At 40.9% G+C, this 18,555-nt stretch overlaps 1 protein-coding gene across 3 annotated transcripts; it reads right to left on the reverse strand.

The window, feature by feature from the left end:
* Positions 1–296: 296 nt before the first annotated feature.
* cep170ab (centrosomal protein 170Ab) lies at positions 297–15,902 on the reverse strand. Of its 3 annotated transcripts, XM_075463689.1 has the most exons (20): positions 15,815–15,902; positions 14,458–14,515; positions 14,160–14,305; positions 13,957–14,046; positions 11,907–11,988; positions 11,659–11,714; positions 11,111–11,270; positions 10,027–10,158; positions 9,342–9,794; positions 8,866–9,236; positions 8,664–8,783; positions 8,381–8,513; positions 6,033–7,508; positions 5,698–5,941; positions 5,173–5,281; positions 4,817–4,978; positions 3,531–3,619; positions 3,050–3,143; positions 2,179–2,230; positions 297–1,985 (listed from the first exon to the last, which is right to left on the reverse strand). In XM_075463689.1, the coding sequence occupies exons 3-20, from the start codon at positions 14,262–14,264 to the stop codon at positions 1,789–1,791; spliced, it is 4,125 nt and encodes a 1,374-aa protein (XP_075319804.1). In that variant the 5' UTR covers positions 14,265–14,305; positions 14,458–14,515; positions 15,815–15,902; the 3' UTR covers positions 297–1,788. The 3 variants fall into 3 exon arrangements, with proteins under 3 accessions (XP_075319804.1, XP_075319805.1, XP_075319803.1); XM_075463690.1 differs by lacking the exon at positions 14,458–14,515; XM_075463688.1 differs by having other exon boundaries at positions 14,458–15,902.
* Between the last annotated feature and the right edge of the window lie 2,653 nt (positions 15,903–18,555).

Here is an 18,555-nt window from a genome sequence, read left to right on the forward strand (position 1 = left end):
TACCTAAATACATTTTCTTCATGTATACTAAAGACCAACTCCTGCATTCACGTTACAGTTTTCAGGGAAACCAGGTCCAAGTCATATCTGTTGAAAACAAATTAACCCAATGACTAGGTTATTGAGGAATCACTGGTTAAATTAGTGATTAAGTTTAATCAGTTATTGCTTTCGCCACCATTTAATGAAAAACCCCTTGTTAATCTAAAGATTTACTGTTGTGTCAGGCAAAGTCACTGACTTAATGCCTGAATATACTGTATACGTATATATGAAAGAAAAGATAACAAAATAGCTCATGGTTAACATGCTTTTTATTGGAAATGAGACGAACAAGACAAATACTGTAAGGTCAACATTTAACTTAAAGAACCAAAAAAGGGAAAAAAGGTCATACAAAACATCCCAAAAAAAAGTAAAGAGAAAAAAGTCACAAAATCCTTCAAATCAAATTTGAGAAAATTTAAGTATGACGAGCACAAAATGCAATTTTTCATCTCTATTAAAGTTGTTTTGGCTAAAACTATTTCAGCAGTTCTGATCAGGTTACATTCAAGTGTAAACATTGGTATGAGGCAAGACATTGGAAAACCTACTGTCATTACATGGTTGATTCTTCCATTGCCTTATTAATGATAAAATACAGCTGCGGGACTCGAAGATCGTCCCTGTCTTTGCTGGTTATAACACAACATAGAAGTTTGTGAAACTGTTCGTGTTCAGCTGACAGCTGGTTATAACCCTGCTTTCGGTTAAAGACATAAACGTGACAAAGGAACGTCATTGGGGAACATCATGTCCTGGTCCCTCAGAGATTATAGTTGATATACATGAGCTTTGAAATGTGCAAAGACACAAATTTGACCTCCTTCTCATCATCTCCAATGATTGTTTGATCCAGGGCACTTGTGACAAAAAACGTGGAAGAGGAAAACCTTTTCTAGGAGCTACATTTGACTTCATAATTTCCATTAATACACAGGGTCAATCTCTGATTCAGAGGTTTCAAATTACACCAGCACAAAAAGGGGGCATGAAGGAAGTTTTAAATGTAATTATAATTAACATTTACATAGGTACACACTCCCAGTTCTTTCCCCAACAATAAGCAGTTTGGCTGTTTCTGATGGAAAGTCATTACTGAGACCAACTTGTTAACAGAACTTGCAAGCACAGCAAAAAATAGATTTATTTTCACAAACAATTCTATGACAGCATAGATGAACACTTATCACAGATTACTTCTGACCTCTGGTGTGACACCATTGCACCTTTCTTATTTGGGGTTTTGCGTCGGCTTCACGACTGACAAGCTTTTCCTTTAGTAACATTTCTGTCTTCTCTGATTCAGAACCAAGACAGCTACATAAATTAAAGAGTACTTGAAGAAAGCTTAGCTTTAACATCCCAACTGTCCTTATTTCTTTTTTTTTCAAGGGTAATGAACCATAAGAATGAGAAGAATGGGTTACTCCACATGATCTCATAGCTCCTTCGTAATAGTAATAAATACTGTTGTATTAGTGTCATGCCAGGAGCTTCTCTTTGACAGTCTATTGTCCCATTTACTCTGACTGACAGCACAGTCAGACTCTTCTAGGAAAAAGGCATCACTCTCCTTTCTTTATAATGTCCGAAACCAAATACAAAAAAAAAAAAAAATCCTCAAAACTCACACCAAGGTCTGTTCCAGGGGCTTCAGGACATGTTTGACAGTAAGGATGCATACTGGAAGGTTTCCTTGGTTTGTCAGTTACAGGATCTAGAGATCTGCTGGGGCTCTTGGTCTCACTCTGCCACTTTAGCATGATCTGAGGAGCCACAGGGTCCTGTGGACTTTCCAGTGGAGAGTGTGCTGGCTGAAGCTGCCTCTGCTCCGGGCTGCCGAGTCCCAGGGCTGATCTTCTGATCTGCCAGCGGACTTGTCAGGTCCAGATTAGAAAGGGCATCCAGAGTACCATCTGGGTCCACCATCATATCGATTACTGTCAGTTTGGAGAAAGAAAAAACATATGAGTATATAAAATATATTTTTATTCATAATAAAAAACAGTAACACTAAACATTGTTGTGGATTTTAGTCCTCTTTTGTTGACTGCTTATATGTGATGACTGCTTATATGTGATGACTGCTAATATGTGTCTTCAGAAAATTAAAGAGAACCATCAGATCCATACCGGCAAGTTGTCTTTCCACCTTCTTCAGGTCTTGAATAACAGTTGAAATCTCCTGTTAGAAATATAAATAAAAAAGTGAAGGCTAGTCCAGCTCGAGGATGTGATTAAGTAAGTGAAAGCTCACACCAAATAAATCAACTCGATTAATCTTTTTATTGCAGCAGAAATAAGTTTGGAGCCGAGCCCTTCATAGTCAGAAATGCTTTACGAGCCCTGGCTGGAACTTGTGCCATGCTCAGACATACCTCTTCAGGGGTTCACAAGAGGACAGACTGGGCTAGAGGCATTATTTTTCTGTCTACCCTTAAGAGAGGCAGGGCTCTTTTGGAGGTAAGTTTGGGACTCTTTTTTTCTCTATTAAAACAACCATATTTGATGGGTGCTCTTTCACAATCTAAAGGGCATTTGCAAGTATCTTTGATTTGACTCCCAAACAACCAAGATGCTGTCAGTTCTTATAGTGACCACTGGCAGTAACTCATCAGACATTGTGGGGCTATCAAAGAAGGACTGAATTTAATAATCCCATTCAACGAATGATTAAATATGCAAAATCATTAAATAAATTATTTAAAAAATATTTAATAACCATCAGCTTATCAAAAGGCCTTTCAATGTTTCAAATTTGTGAGAAAACAGTACCAAAATGGACTCATTCTGTCGTTTGTACTTAAATTTCTCTTAAATCTCAGTGCCTGTGAACTGTATTAATTACCAACCCTGCCTTTTTGAACCTTCAAACTTGTTCAATGACTGAAGTGTCAACTGAAAATAGCCATTACTCCATGCATGGCTAAAATATCACTGTCCAGTGTGCTCAGTAAGCGTTCAGCTAATAAAGCAAAGTGTGAGATGCAGACATGTTCATCACCATGTTAGAGCTCTTGAGTACTAGGGAGTCGTGCTCTGCCTGTAGTTTGGTCTCAATCTCCTCCCATTTTCGCTCTTTATCCTTGAAGAGGATCCTTGTTGCCAAGTTGTAACAAAAATAGATAAAAGTCAAATCCATGAAAACATGCTTAATATAAGTCCCGTTAGAAGTATTAGCTGACAGCTCAAGTAATTTCATTCAGGCACTGTCTGCAGATTGTAAGAGTAAAGAAAAAATCCTTTGAGATGTCAGCCTAATGAGAAAAATGTGCAGCTAGTTGGCAGAGTAAACCTTTGTGATGTGCCACTCACATAATGCCTGTTGGCCTAGTTTCAACATAAAACACAGACAAGAATCTTAACGCACTATATAATATAAAAGCATAAATATGGCACTATCCCGCATTTATTCTTTTCTAGGTACAGAATACATTACAGCAAATAGAATGACATAATGTTTAGTGATGAATTACAGCACTTACCTGATTTTGCAGGTTGTTTTGTCAACAGACTGACGTATCCTGGTTGAGAGCTGAGTCACAGAAGCTAGCAGCAAATTGTCAAGGACAGCCTAATGGATAATTAAAAACAAAACACATGTAAGGTCATGGGGATGCTAACACATCCTATTCAGTCCTTTTCCTATTTTAGCCTAACTAAGTAACGTCACATGGGCTGTGCAAAGTGTGCAAACGAGCATGGTGTTGCACCTCTTGGGCCAAGACATAAACACACTTGATCTCATTCACAAGCTGAGGATACATAAGAGAAATAATTCCAAAGGGAGTGAGCACGGCACTTCAAACAAATGGAAGATTGTGCTCAGGATCCCACTGACTATCCTAATAATGATGGCACTGGGCAAGGAAAACATTTTAAAATCAAAACTTAATTACCACTACTTGCCGTGTCACATGAGAGACTGTGTGGCCTTGCTTTTTTTTCCCCAGTTTAAAAGACTACTGTATATAATTTGGATGATAGGAATTTCATTGGTAAGTTTGGGTACAAGAAGGCAAGTAAAGCGAGTTCTGGTGAGCTGAACTGAGTCCATTTAATTTGAGTTTTAATTTTAGGCATGTATCGCCTGTATCGTTCAGCCTAAAGTTATTCTAGAATATACATGGAAATGCATGTAGATGTTTTTCATAAACATAATAAGATGCAACACCATCATACTTCAGCATGTCAAAAAGAGAGCTAAGCATACTTTTTAAAAAGCTGTGATAGAAAAATATAATAGCAGAAATTAGGTCCATATCAATGCTGTGTTATTCTACTTAGAAGGAAATGCACAAAGAGTTTGTATGGAATAAAAGAAGAGGAGCTTTGTCTGTGTTATCATGATATATATATGCATGCATGTCAATGAGCACAGCCTTGCACATCAAGTGTCTCCTCATGACTGTGAATAGATGTGAAACACTGGCTTTGTGCACTATCAGAGCCACTTTGACTGGAGTGATGATAGCTGGCCTGAATGGAGCTCCCTCTAGTGGCACAGTGTGGTACAGCGTGACATGTTAATCTTTCAATCTATAAAAATTTCCCAATAAATGATGGTAAGCTTTTTTCCAATGGTAAATTATTGTCAAAATTAACCATTTCTAGAGTTGAGGTGGAGAATGTGACATTTTCAAGTCTTAAAACTACACATAGAATGGTGCATGTCTGAAATTCAACTCAGAATAGAATAGCTCTGATGTGGTGTAAAGCACCTGTGTACATTTACAACTATATTATATTCAATATTGCAGCACAGACTCACGTCATCTCTATTCCATGTCTGTCTGCGAATAGAGCGGGAACTCTGTCCACCAGAGCCTCGTTGTCGAAGCTCCACAGACCGACCATTGTTTCCCAGAACGCTGTTGTGCTCTGCAGAGGGACCACCCAGGTCTAAGTTGTCATCAAATGCAGACTCCTCTAGCTAAAACATAATTGAAATTTATAGAACAGATAAGTTATTTAATAACTTGACATTATATGCCTTTAAATGAAAACTGTACTTCAATAAAAATGTGGTTAATCTGGTCAGGAGAAAACAAATAATAAATCTGAGAGTTTGAAGTTATAGCAAGCAAAAAGATTATGTTAGATGATGTTATGCTGTGGTTCCAATACCAAAGCTCCAGGGTCAGCTGCTGCGGGGCTGACTGAGTCGATCTCTCCTGCCACGTCATGAATCTCTCTGGCAAGCATGGCTAAGTCTTTGGCTAGATCTTGGCTAATCCTGATGAACAAATACAAGTAAGATATCACTGTTTCATACATGTAAAACTGTATTTTTATTTGGTGTTATTTAATTACCAGACTTCAGATATAAACATATCTCAACTCAACTCAACTCAACTTTATTTATATAGCCTTTTAACACAGCCGTGGCTGAAACAAAGTGCTGTACAACACAAAATACAAGGCATAAAACACAAGAACAATGCAAAAACAACAGTAAACAACAACAATATTAAAACAAAAAAAACAATAAAACAATAACAGAAACAGAGTCTCATGCTCTGAAGTTATAACATAACCAGCTATAAAACATAACCAGCTCTAAACCTTAAAACAGGAAAAACATTTTTAAATTGAAGTACTCTCACTAAGAACTGCTTTCAAGGTGCACTTGAGCACTTCTGACCTACCTACCTGGCAATTTCCTCGCTGTGCGCTGTCCAGTCTCTCATATACTCATCCTGATCCCTGGAGTTCTGTTTAAAGGCAGCCAGGCTTGCAGGATTGGGGGTTGCTGGGGCAGAACCTCCTAACTGAGTGACTCGAGTAGAAGGAAATGGCCGTGTGTGCCCCTGTTTGGATATGTGGCGATTGGAGCCATACTCATCCTCTGAGGTGGACGCATAGTCCACAGGTACACGGCGCCACCGAGTGCCAGCTGAGAAAAGAATTGAACGGGAGTGACTAACAAATGACTGACAAACAAGATCTCCAATGCTTCTGGACATGGTAACACATTTTTTACTTACATGCAGGTGCAACATGTCCATAAGAGGAGGTTCCTTTATTTTTATCAGGCAGCTTGGAGACGCTGTTAGCTCTGGCCCTGGGTCCAGACAGTGGAGTCACACCGGACCCTCTCAGCCCTTGTCTAATGGCGTAATCACCTGCTGTACTGCGGGCCCCCAGGTCCCTGCTCCTTGTCACTGTGGCCTCTGAGTCACTCTGGGCAGATGGGGAGCCCACCCGTGGTCTCCTTGGTTGCGCTAGAGCCTCTATCCTGGACATTCCCCTTCTTGCCAGCCCCGTCCTGGATGTGGAACTAGCAGTGGAGGCCTCAGAAGCCACTGACATCCGGTCCAGATCGGGAGGCTCAGTATCTGATGACTCCCCCATTCGAGCTCGCCTTAACAGGGATGTCCTGGTGGGCCTAGGTTTGGGTGCATTTGTGGTTTTACTGGGTGCAGAGGATGTTGAGCCCTGGGTGATCTTAGCCCGACTGGACTTGGTGCTGGCTGCTATGGTTGTGCTCCCAGTTTGGACTTTAGCATTTGAGCCTCTGGATTCTTGCTTAGAGGTGGGCTGGGAGTCAGAAAGGAGTGAGTTGGAGTTTATATCATCATCAGTGAGGTCCAGGGATGTCCAGGGGCGGCTAGGCTGTTGAGTACCAAATGTTCTGTTTTTGACCCTTCGGTCCTGAGTCTCCCTGCCCACTCCGGGGCCCTTGCTGGAAGAGCGCACAACTGTTCTTTCCTTGTGTTGTCCTGCAAGGGTCCGGCGTTTCTGGACCACTTTCCTCACCCCATCAGCCTGACTTACTGTGCTCGTTGTGTCCACATCTGACTCTGGTGACATGGAGCCTTCGATGGACTGACTCGGAGGATCCCCTTGGTCTGACACAGTGGTCTCTAGAAAGGCTGCCACAGCCTCTGAGTCTTTCTGCAGTATGACACTGTCAATGCCAGACTCTTTACTCTGAGTTCTGCTGCCTTTGACCCCATCAATCCGTGGTATGAGCTCTATGGGTACGTTGGAGCTTGGTTTCTCTACAGTAAAACTCTCTTGCCTCAGTAATGGTTTTCCACTACTTTCCCTAGCTTTGTCCTCCTCCTTTTTCCTCCTCCGTGCCTCCTCCGTCCTCTTCTCCCCACTGGTCAGTGGACGAGGGGGGAGCTTGGTCAACCCACCTGACTGACCTGATCTCCCACCGCCACTGTCCTGTGATTTAGCGGGCGAGGAGCGACTTGGACTGCCACTGTGACTGCCCACACCTCCAGTGCCATGACCTGGCTGATTCTTTCCTCTGGACATCCTCTCCTCTTGGTTTTCTTTTTCCTGTAGCTCCGTGTCCTGTTTTTCCCCCATATCTGTACGCAGACCTTCACCTGGAGTCCTTCTTCCACGTATGAGGTCATCACCAGGCAGCTGGGGGAGGGTTCTCTTCTTACGCTCTGCGTACCTGGAGGACGCAACTGTGGCTGAGTGGCTGGATTCACTTATTTCAGCTGAAAGAAGAGAAAATCTCTTAAGAATGTGCATTAAACATCACTTTCTGATCTGTGCTGCGGATTTAATTAATAAATAATTATATAATTATTATGCGGATTTTTTTATGTGAAAACAAGTGAATTTGGTTAATTATTCTGAAAAATTAAGGCAAGAAAAAGTTAGAGAATGTACTTCACGAAGCTTGGAAAAAGAAAGCAGACCAAAGATAAGAAAATTATTTATTAAGCTAAGTTATTTATTATAAATATATATATCCATCCATCCATCCATTATCTATACCGCTGAATCCGTCGATCGGGTCGCGGGTGGGCTGGAGCCTATCCCAGCAGTCAATGGGCAAGAGGCAGGGTACACCCTGGACACCCTGGACAGTCCATCAAAGGGACAATCAGACACGCACACTCACAGGGACAATTTTAGAGACACCAATTAACCTAACATGTATGTTTTCTGACAGTGGGAGGAAGTCAGAGTAGCTGGAAAGAACCCACATAGCAAAATCCTATTGATATGCTCTGTGTTTTCTAACTTTTCTAAGATTTCTGTGTATCAAACTATAAAGGTCTGTCATGTTGCAATTCTTCTCCCAAGAAAAAGTCTCTTGTAACCACAGAATCCTTTGTTTTACAGAAAATGGTACTGGCGGCCTGTCCAGGGTGCACCCTGCCTCTCGCCCGATGACCGCTGGGATAGGCTCCAGCCCACCCGCGACCCGACCGACGGATTCAGCGGGTATAGAAAATGGATGGATGGATGTTGTATACTGACAGTTTTAACCTAAACTCTTGGAAAAAAAACCAAAACACACACTTGTGAGTTTATGGCATGACATTGTTCGTCACAAGTTTAAGAAACCTAAGCCAAGTACCTCTGTCCTCTGTGACCATGATGTGGCTGTCTCCTCCTGATCCTTCAGGGTCTGTCCTGATGTGGCTGGCAGCCAGAGTAGCCCACTGTGACACCCAGCGAGGACCACCCACCATCAACTCTTCAGACAAGACCTGAACCAAGAAAAAATTATCGATAAAGGAGAAAAATGCAGTTTAATGGTAAAAGCTAGCGAAAGTCAAATCAAATTAAAATGTGCAAATTTTTACAAAAAACATTATTAGCTGTAGCCGGTTGCTTCAATTCAGAAGAAACTTTTGCACCTCTGTCTCCAACCGTCCAGGCTTGCCTCTGTCCACAATACCAGACCTCTGTGAGGTGAGCCTCTCCCTTTGGTCAGTACTCCCCAACCTGGAAACACACTGCTCATCCACACCAAACACCTAAAATATGACAGGACAACAAGATTGTTTTATGATATAATCAGTCGATGGCTCAAGACAAGCCTTTATAACTGTTCCTTACCTTGTCAATCAGCTTCCTAGCCTCTTCCTCTTCATGATCTCCATTCTCCAACTCAATGATGTAAGTCCCTCTGTCACTATAATCATCTCCATGGCGAAAGCACTCTTCCCGCCCGCTCTGCTGATGTGGTGCCGAGCCACGACGCCTCTCCATCAATCCACTCGCCACTTTGGAAGTTGAAGGCTTGCGACGACGTGCAGGACTGTCCTCCTCTGCGAAGAGACCTTCTGGTACGTTAGCACGACCTTCTCTGATCTTCATCCCAGCACCACCCCAGAGCCCCCACGAACGCTCTTCCAGTGCTGCAGCCCTGCGCTGCTCTCCAAGTGCATTCTCTGAGTCACTTTGAGTGCCGTCCTCATGTCTACTGCCTGGCATATTTGTAGGACAGGAAGGTCAGAAAGTAGAGAAAGGTGGACGAAAAAAACCCAGTTCCCACTATATACTGTATCATACTGTATTCCATATTCACATACCTTTAAGACCCCTCAGCTGTACAGGAACATCACTCTTCACACTTTCCCCATCGTCCTCAGCAACTGTCTCTTTAAGAGCCAAAGGCAGCTCATTCTGAGCCAACCAGTCAGCAACTTTAACCTCTGCTGCTACCATGGCTGTTTGAAGTGGACTAAGTTCTTCTCCGACAGGCCTTTTAGGACGTGGCCGAGTCTCTGGTCCTACTTTTTCCACCCGATCTTTGACAGTTACTTTACCTGATTCCCCAGGGTCAAACTCAATGGTAAAGGAAGCATGGCCATGGGTGGGCTCTGCAGGAGCAGAAGCACCAGGCTCTTGTTCTTGTGAGGGGGATTCACTACTCACTTTACCTGCTGAAGGAGTATCTTTAGTTGGGATTTCAAAGTATCTAGGCTCTTGGTTGGAGGCTGTTTGCAGGGTAGACTTTGGAATCTCTGCACTTTTCTTCATGTCTGTAAGAATTAATGCAAACGTATCTGACTGGCCCCACAACGTCTACAAAATGTTAATAATATGTATAAAAGGAAAACCTATCCAAAACTGTAAATTCTAAAGTTAAGTGAAAACTGCAATATTCAAATAATAAGATAATAATGATGAATAAGATAATCACTGTCTCAACTCAAATGCAAGATTACATACAGCAGTATATGTCTTGCAATATTTAAGCAGCATCGTTCATACCCGTTTCAACTCTCTTTCGGTCTGAGCTCTTGTCCTCAGGCCTTCCTGCCTGCTGGTCAACAGTGTCTCCATCTCCCCACCAGGCAGGCTGGCCATAAAGGGGGGTACCCCTGTATAATACTGCTGCGTCTCCTGAAAAAAACAATCACTTTGTTAGTCTTATTATGTGGCAATGCAGAACTGTAGTTACCACAGCTAGATGTTTTGAAAAAATAGTACAGAACCCAAGTGGCTTTTAGGGGTTAATGCGGAGAATACAGTACAGCCATTTTCACCCATGAACACTGGATCATATCCAGACTTTAAAGTTTCCTGTCTACACATACTCCTCACAATAAGAGATTATTGAGTCTTGTTTATAACAAAAGGAAATGAGAATGTGGAGTGGTGCTTGGGGTAGAGCCCACAGGTGGAAGAACATAATATGAAAAGTAAGCAAAATAAATAAAGCACGGCAGTGACAGATAAGGCTCCCCATCTATACATAATTTTTTTTTTTTTTTTTGCTTAAAATTGATACTACATGTATTTAAAGGTATTCACACTATTTACGAGCAATTGAAGGCATTGCTAGAAGTACATACTAACTTATTGCCAATGTTCCAGGAAGTATTTTATTCTTTGACTCATATTACCTGCTGTGTTTACGGGTTCTCACTTGACTATGTTCAGGAGTCATCACAAGGTGGCTGGCTAAGTAAACTCTGCAAAAAGCCTGGAACGACTGTTGTGGATACTTACTCCAGAACATGTCTGGAAAATACTTTACCACTGTTGCAGCATGTTGTTTGCCTCTAATCTTCCTCGTACAAATAATTTGTACATATATTTTTACTATTTTACATTTTATTACTTTATTTTTATTATTATTATATATTTTTTGTTTTTATGGCACCAAACAGACCAGGCCAAATTCCTCGTGATGTAAAAATTTCTTGGCAATAAAACCTTTTCTGATTGTGATTCTGATGATTATCTTATCTTATCATCCCACTGTCCAATGTGTAAACAAATAAGTAATCATAAAAATACAAAGTAGAGTGTTGACCTGCAGCCCGTGCACTGCAACCATAAGCAAGCTCACCTGTTGTCTTCTCTTCTGACCTGCTGACCTCTGAGGAAGCAGCAGTACCAGTGTGGGAGGGGGCTGCTGCCGCCTCAGAGCATTTCACCTCAGATTTGGAGGATTCTGCCTCAGAAGGTTTCTTCTGGTTCAGTTGAAGCTGGCTGCTCAATTTCTCATGCTGGCAAAGCAGTAAGGTGAGTTGTAGGAGAAAAAAAAGTAAACAATTGTGTAAAAAAACTAAAAGTCAATGTGATTTTTTTTTTCTGAACCTAACATAAAAATGTATTAATAGAATATAACTGAGCAGACATTGTAACAATAATGATGTAATTATTTGTATATTATCTGCAGATACCTGGACAGCTGGATGAAGTGGCACATTCATCAAACCAGAAAATTAGCTTTTGCCCAGTTCAGCAGAACTTTTTAATCCTTTTTTACAACAAAGTCATGAAAAAGGTACAAGGCTGTCCGGTTTTGTGCAGGCATATCCAATCCATCTGCAACATATGCACTTCAACTACTTGCTTTTTATTTTTAATTTTTCACTGCACAGCATGTCTAACCTTGAGGGCCTCCTCAGGAATATGAAGCTCTCCGCGAACCACAGTGAACAGGTTGGTATGTGAGCCAGGTTAAGGTAAAAGACGAGTAGCCCTTTACAGGGGTGAGAAACATGCACTGATAGCCACATCTATTATGCAGCAGGCAGAGTACAATGAGCATTCACATCAGTTCAGGAACAGATAAAGTTACAGTGCTGCCCAGTGGTGTTTCACTGGTTATGACAAAAAAAAAGAACATATTTAAAGGATATCGTATCCAAACCTCAGTTTGTCATCAATTTTCAGCGTGACATAGACTTGCTCCTGTATTCTTACATCGTTGACAAATGTCTGTAAAGAAATGCAAAAAACAAACAAACATTGGGTTAAGATAAACATAAGAGGGGCCTGGTTCAGAAGTGAAGCTGTGCGCAACTTTAAATTCACACCTGTCTAAAATCAGTATCTTTTTTTGGCAAAACATTGTTGACTGCTAAAAAGTCACGACAATCACAGCCAGACTCCTTGTCTTTTCTTGTTGTTCTTTGTTTAGATGTTTTCCGCTCTTCAAACTAAATTACAGCAACAGTTTATTTGATACTGTATATATGCAAATCTGTTGTTTAGATGTATTATGTACCAACCTCCTCCTCCCTAGAGCTCTCTGTGTTTGGCCTGCCTATATTTGTCATAAAAACACAACCTTCAGCATTTTCCAAGCATGACACACTTGCTGTGGAGGATACCTCAAATTACTGTGACTAAAATAGAAGCATTTGATGTACTTTATGTCTGTCTGAATAAATGAGGTAAGCCTGAGAATATTAAGATCAGCTTTGTGTTGCCTACTCATTCATTCTATAGTGCACTTTATAGTGAGTCAGCAATTTTGTAGTGCTGTTCAAAATTTTAACTGCAACTTCTATGCAACTTATTTGTGCACTACATTTTCATCACCTGGTAAACTAAAAGTACAGTACAGAATATGTCCACTACAAGTAAAACATCATGGATTGCGCTCTGGAGCCAGGAGCTGACAAAGCAAGCTAAGGCTCGCTACTGCTAGCCGGCGCTAATGTTTGCACCCCTAAATTGTTATTTTCTATTAGTTAAGAAAGCCAGGTGAACATGTAAAACTCCTCAAATGTCTCAACCATGAAGTGGTCAATGTATTTTCTGCCTTTCTGTTTTCATATTATGTGCAGGAAACATGCTTGAAACTTAATTCTAAATACTAAACATGCTAGGTAGATGGGGTAATCATAGACTGTAAAAAGCGAGCTTTATAAATATTTGACTACAAGCACAAAGATGAGTCCACAGTTGTTTGCTAACAGTTGTTAGGTACATATTTGATTGTCAATGTTTTGGAGAGTGATATCAATTACAACAAGCTTTCAACCAAAAATAGCAAGCTTCCACTGTCCGTCACCTCACATTAGGTATGTACGTACCCTGCTGGCATTTGTTCATGCGACATGTAACTGAGAACATTTGGCGCATAATTGTGAAGCACCTCTGTGTTGAAGTGTTCTGTGTGAGTCCTCTGTATAGTTAATATAATATAGTGAGTAAATGAAAGAGTGGGCAGTTTGAACACAGCGCAGGTACATTAATAGTACCAATGACTCAGTTATAAAGCAGTTATTTGGACTCAATATTTGTTAAGACAAATAATTACCACTAATTGACTTGATAAATTAAGTTAAAATGCCAATTTATCCTGGACTATTTCTAATCTTACCTAGGTTTGGTCACGAGAAAAAAAATGTACAGAAAAAAATCTCTCTCTTAAAATCTCTTACCTTTCTCCAGCACATTGGGCCAAAGTTGCTCAATTTGGTTAAACAGTTCTGGAGTTACACTTTAAGAAGAAAGTTGACATAGTTTTTTTCTGGCCTTAGGGTTTAAACAACAGTATGCTGCTAAATGCTACAGTATGTTCACATCCAGCAAAACAAATTGCACTTCCACTAAGTTTAAAGGCTTAGGAAGAACAGATCCATGTTAAAAACTGATGCAAGAGAAGCAAAGATTTTCTGTTTTTTATTTTGAAGTATGGACCACAACCCCAAAACCTAATATCCTCCTTCCTTTAATGCGATGTCATAGTGTCTTTCTTTGTATTCTTTTTGTCAAAGAAGTGCCCCCAAACTCTATTCCCAGTTGGTAAAACGTGATTTTTGTTGCAAGCATTTACAATTAGTTTCTCAGCAACAACAGAAGATATTATGCAGCTGTTAAGTAAACAGGAATTCCTCTAGAAAATGGCCGGCGGCTCCTTTAAGACACAAACTAGTAAATAAGTGACACACTCACCCCATTTAAGCTGCCCAAGTCCTTCACTTTATGCTCGTCTGTGTTTGGCTCATAGTTGATGACAGCGTGCTGTTTGTCCACACTGCGGGACTAAATCATACAAAATCCAGTCACTTAATGTTATCCACTTTAATGTCAGTGCTTCATATTATTTTATGGCCATATGGAGAAGGAAAGATAAGAGTTGATGTGCAGTACTGTACCTGCAACATGAGCTCACAGTCGTCCCTCCCGACAAAGATCATCTCCCTGGGAAGACGATGGCGTATCCCCCCACCGCTCACCAGAAACCAGGAAGTCAGACTCATTTCTGCCTCACAAGTTCACTTTTGACCTTTAATGCATCATGCTGAAAATGAGCACAGCATTAGATCACAGTTCGCTATCCATCTATTAAAAAGTCTATCTACGAAACAAACTTTGATCAAAGAAAAGGTTCTTATCGTGCAAACAGGCGTGAAAGAATCATGCTGTTTCAAACTGTTACAGCAAGCCAATTACCTCAACATTTGTGCATGTGCTTCTGTGCCATAAGCACAGCAGCTATCTCGGTTATCACCTGAGGACAATGACACGCTCATCAGTCCATGATTTGCAATAAACAATATCAAAGAAAAACTGTTGGTGTGAAAAATCAAGTGAGAGAGTGAGAGAACAGAATTCAGGCCATCTTTCTAAACTCAAAAATAATCGCTCAGCAGTGTTGCCCTGTGACCAAACCCAGCAGCCACACCGCTGAAAAGAGAAGAAGTCAGATATTGTGCTAAGACAAGCAGGGAGGGAGGATGACAAGGGGGGTATTATTAGACAGGCATCCAGGAAGACAGAGATAATGGCATGTGCATTAAGACAGCTTATTTAATTAGATGACGTGCATACAGTCAAACAGATCCACATAAAACTATCAAGCACACATGCCAAAAAGAGATCAGGAGTCAGATAATGCGTTTCCTTGTAAACCAACATATCTGCTCCCATTGATTCTCTCATATGATTTCCATCCAGCAGTCTGAATTCCTGTGCACATTTAGCACAACAGCTCTTTTCACTCCGCAGCAGCAGCATTAGGGCCTTGCTGACTCACGCTCTTGAGTAGCCATAGGTGAAATAATGTTTTTTAATTACGCACACTTTGTCATAACTGAAGCTCTCCTTTGTGCATAAACTCAATCCCAATGGGACCCGACAGCCCCATCAGTCCCTGTGGAGGACCTTCAGTCGCCTGGCTCCCAGTGCCCCAGATTTCCTCATAAGACGCTTGACCACACACGGCTTCACCCATTCTCAGACATCAATGCTCTTACAAATGACAACATATCAACTGTGCTTGCAAGCAGCCGCAGCTGATGGGTTAAGTCGGCCAAAGGCAGAGCCTGAAAATTAGCCCAGTTAGGCCGTCTCAGTCCAGCGCTTATCATGAAGCCATTTAAAACCGATACCATATCCAAGAGAAGAATATTCAGGTCGAATAACCAGATGCTACACAATACAGAAATCATCAATACAATCAGACGCATGTAGCTACAGTGAGTCCACCGTTAATTACCGACTTGTCATCTGAAGCGTACATTGATCCCTCACGTTAAGATCATCTCTTTAGGCGCGCAATTTAAGCCAAATACAAGCCATTTCAGACAGATTTACGACGATACTTCTCGTGCGTTTTTAAAGCGGATTAAACAATGTTACTGAGGTTTCCTAATGGTGTGCATCCAAAAAGCTCATCCATTATGGACGGCGTATATATTTGTCGCACAAACAGCGATGCTCATTTCACCGCCTCCATTCTCAAAGCAGCAAAATGTGTCAGAATAGGCCGGTCCTGAAAAACAAACTGAGCAACATAAATGTATCTCACCGGGTGCTCAATGGACAATCAGCATCCGATACGTTGAAGATTATGAACAGCGCTGCTCCTGCTCCTGTAAACCCGCTGCCCAGCCCAGTTCCTTCAACGATGCTGCGTCTTGGCCTCACGGTGGCGCTGTGCGCTAATGTAGGGACACTTCACGAGGTTATGTAATACTCAGGGCTACTAACAGCAAACCACGAGTGGTCCATATTAAGCGCGTTTTTGGATTTCTTTTAAGCAGTGACTCCAAAAATGTAACTTTTATCCTATGGGCTAAACACCATTTAGCCTACTTTGCAAGACATCCTTTGAGACACCCTTCATTTATATATTTATGCCCGAAATAAGGAAACAAGTAAAGAGATGTACAGGAATATGAGTAAATATGAAGGAAATTCAGTGTTTAAGGTGAAAACTGAGTTTGTACAATTTTGACAAGTTTTAAAGTCAATCTATGTTCTGAGCACCTTTGTTCTTCAACACAGCCTGAACCCTCTTAGACAAGCTGTCAGTCATTTATTTAAGTAGTCTTCAGGAATAGTTCTCCAGGCTTCTTGAACGACACCCCAAAGATCCTCTTTGGATGTCGGCTGCCTTTTGTTCCGTTCTCTGTAAGGACGATCCCACACTGCTTCAGTAATGTTGAGGTCCGGGCTCTGGGGATGATTCATCCCTCCATAAAACCTGCTGCCACAGATTTTCAGTCCACTTCTTGTGTCCTTTGGCACAGCTCAGCCTTTTCTCCCTGTTTCCTTTCCTTAAAAATGGCTTCTTGACAGCCACCCTTCCATGGAGACCATTTCTGATGAGGCTTGGGCCGACAGCAGATGGATCAGCTGAAGGTGAGGAAGCATCTCTCAGGTCCTGTGTCAGGTCAGTATATATTTTTTTCAATGTGCCCACATTTTTTTAGGTTTTGCTGACTGGCTGTTTGTATCTATGCTCTTAGAAAGGACTGTGTTGCTCAATATCTAAGTAATTGGGCTAATTTCATCCAAAAACCTATTTTGCGCACTGGGACAAAATTACGTTGAAATTTTGAACCTTTTGAAGAATTTCCAAAGCTCAGCTCTGTGGCCTTCTTTACGTGAATATTCTTGCAAAGCATCATTGTATGTACAGTCGATCTGACACTAGATGGCACCAAAGTCCGAGAAGGGATGATGACGATGCGGTCTCAAACGCAGTTGTCCATCTTTATTAATTATGAGGTAAGGTTTGCGTATCACATATCATCTAAATTACATACAACCAGAAGGGAAAAAAATACTGAAAAAGAAATAAAGACAAATAAAATATATTCAGAATGCAAGCATGTATCATATATATATATATTTACATATGTATCGCAGCAAGGCTTTAGGTAGTTCATTACCTAATATAAAGCGTAGGCCTAGATTTTGAACATCTGATGACTTTATCTCATAAGTGAGATAATTGGCTTTTATGCCTTACATGTGATTGGGATGTGATTGCTATGACTCTGTTAGAACTTTCTTCGGTATGTCACGGCATTGTCAGCACTCGTGTAAGTGTGTTTTATGAGCGACTGAGCACAACCTTTTGCCTTAAACTACCTTTAAATGTGGTTTATTGTTTTAGCTCAACACCCCTCTGAGGTTCCATTACACAGTAATTATCACCCAGTCTTTTAAAGCAGGGACACACTTCACTGATGCGGTGACGCATTGTTGCCATCCTGGTCTCTGAAGCATGCAACCATCATTTTTTCTTCTTCCAGTTTTTCTTTTATATAACGTTAAGTGTATCGGACAATATGAATAAATGCATGAGTATCTACGTTTTTCAAACAACGTTTACTTGTTTTCTGTTTTTGTTTTTAGCGCCCAGTTTCTAATGTAATTGTATGTGATTTAGTGGCATCTATACTTTAAGAAAAACTAATATAAATCATGTGAAAAGGACAGACAAAACACTTTTTTAAATTTTTTAGTGGTTTTAGTGTGTTTGCTGATGCCCCATATGGCTTTGAGTGTGAACTGTTGTCTTTTTATTGATGTCCGATGTTAGTTACTTATAAACGTTTCAGCTGGTCTGAGAGCCAGACCAAAACAAACTAACAAAATGATCATTGTTGAATAGTCTGATCGGGGATCTATAACAATCAACAAAACATATAGATACAAATATTTTGTCCGTCAAAAGACGTGTCATGTTCTAATATATTTTTTTTATCATCTTTACGATGTGCCCACGTTATTAATTTCAATCCTCTTTTTTTTTTTTTTAAGGCCACGTGGGTTTCACATTATGGTACTCATCAGAAAGTTGAGCAAAACCCGAAATGACTAAATTTCTTATGAGGTTCTTATAAAAAGCCAACGCATTCAACAAAAATAAGGAGGCCTGTCATGGCACTAAGATCTAATTCAGTTTAAGTAGTAGAATAAACACTATTCTCTTTTCCCATATGTATGTAATAAGGTGAAATCCTGTGTGCGCTGTGAATTTACATATGCACTGCATATTCATATGAGCATTAAACCAGAGTTGGGGTTCCACTATCCTTGTTCATGCGCTTTGTACTGCTCCTCTATAACAACTAGTAGTCTCTGTCTCTCCCTCGTAGCCCAGCCCCCTTGATCCCCTTCGTCCATTGGTTTCTTCGGGGTGTCTCTTTTTTCTTCGGCCATAGGTAGCCCATAATGAGTGTCCATTGGCTTCCATTAAGAATTGGCCCCCTCCCACAGGCAGTCTTTGCCCTGCCCATGTTTTGTATGTCCATC

The sequence above is a fragment of the Odontesthes bonariensis genome, chromosome 4 (genome assembly GCF_027942865.1).
Source record: "Odontesthes bonariensis isolate fOdoBon6 chromosome 4, fOdoBon6.hap1, whole genome shotgun sequence".
NCBI classification, from domain to species: Eukaryota; Metazoa; Chordata; class Actinopteri; order Atheriniformes; family Atherinopsidae; genus Odontesthes; species Odontesthes bonariensis.

What these genes read in the sequence shown, in the direction of transcription:
- cep170ab (XM_075463690.1), bottom strand. Translation starts at nt 14,264, where the DNA reads ATGAGTCTGACTTCCTGGTTTCTGGTGAGCGGTGGGGGGATACGCCAT. An exon ending in CCGAAAGAGAGTTGAAACGG is followed by an intron (nt 9,795 to 10,026) that starts GTATGAACGATG and finishes TAATTCTTACAG; the next exon opens with ACATGAAGAAAAGTGCAGAG. An exon ending in ACAGCTGAGGGGTCTTAAAG is followed by an intron (nt 9,237 to 9,341) that starts GTATGTGAATAT and finishes CAAATATGCCAG; the next exon opens with GCAGTAGACATGAGGACGGC.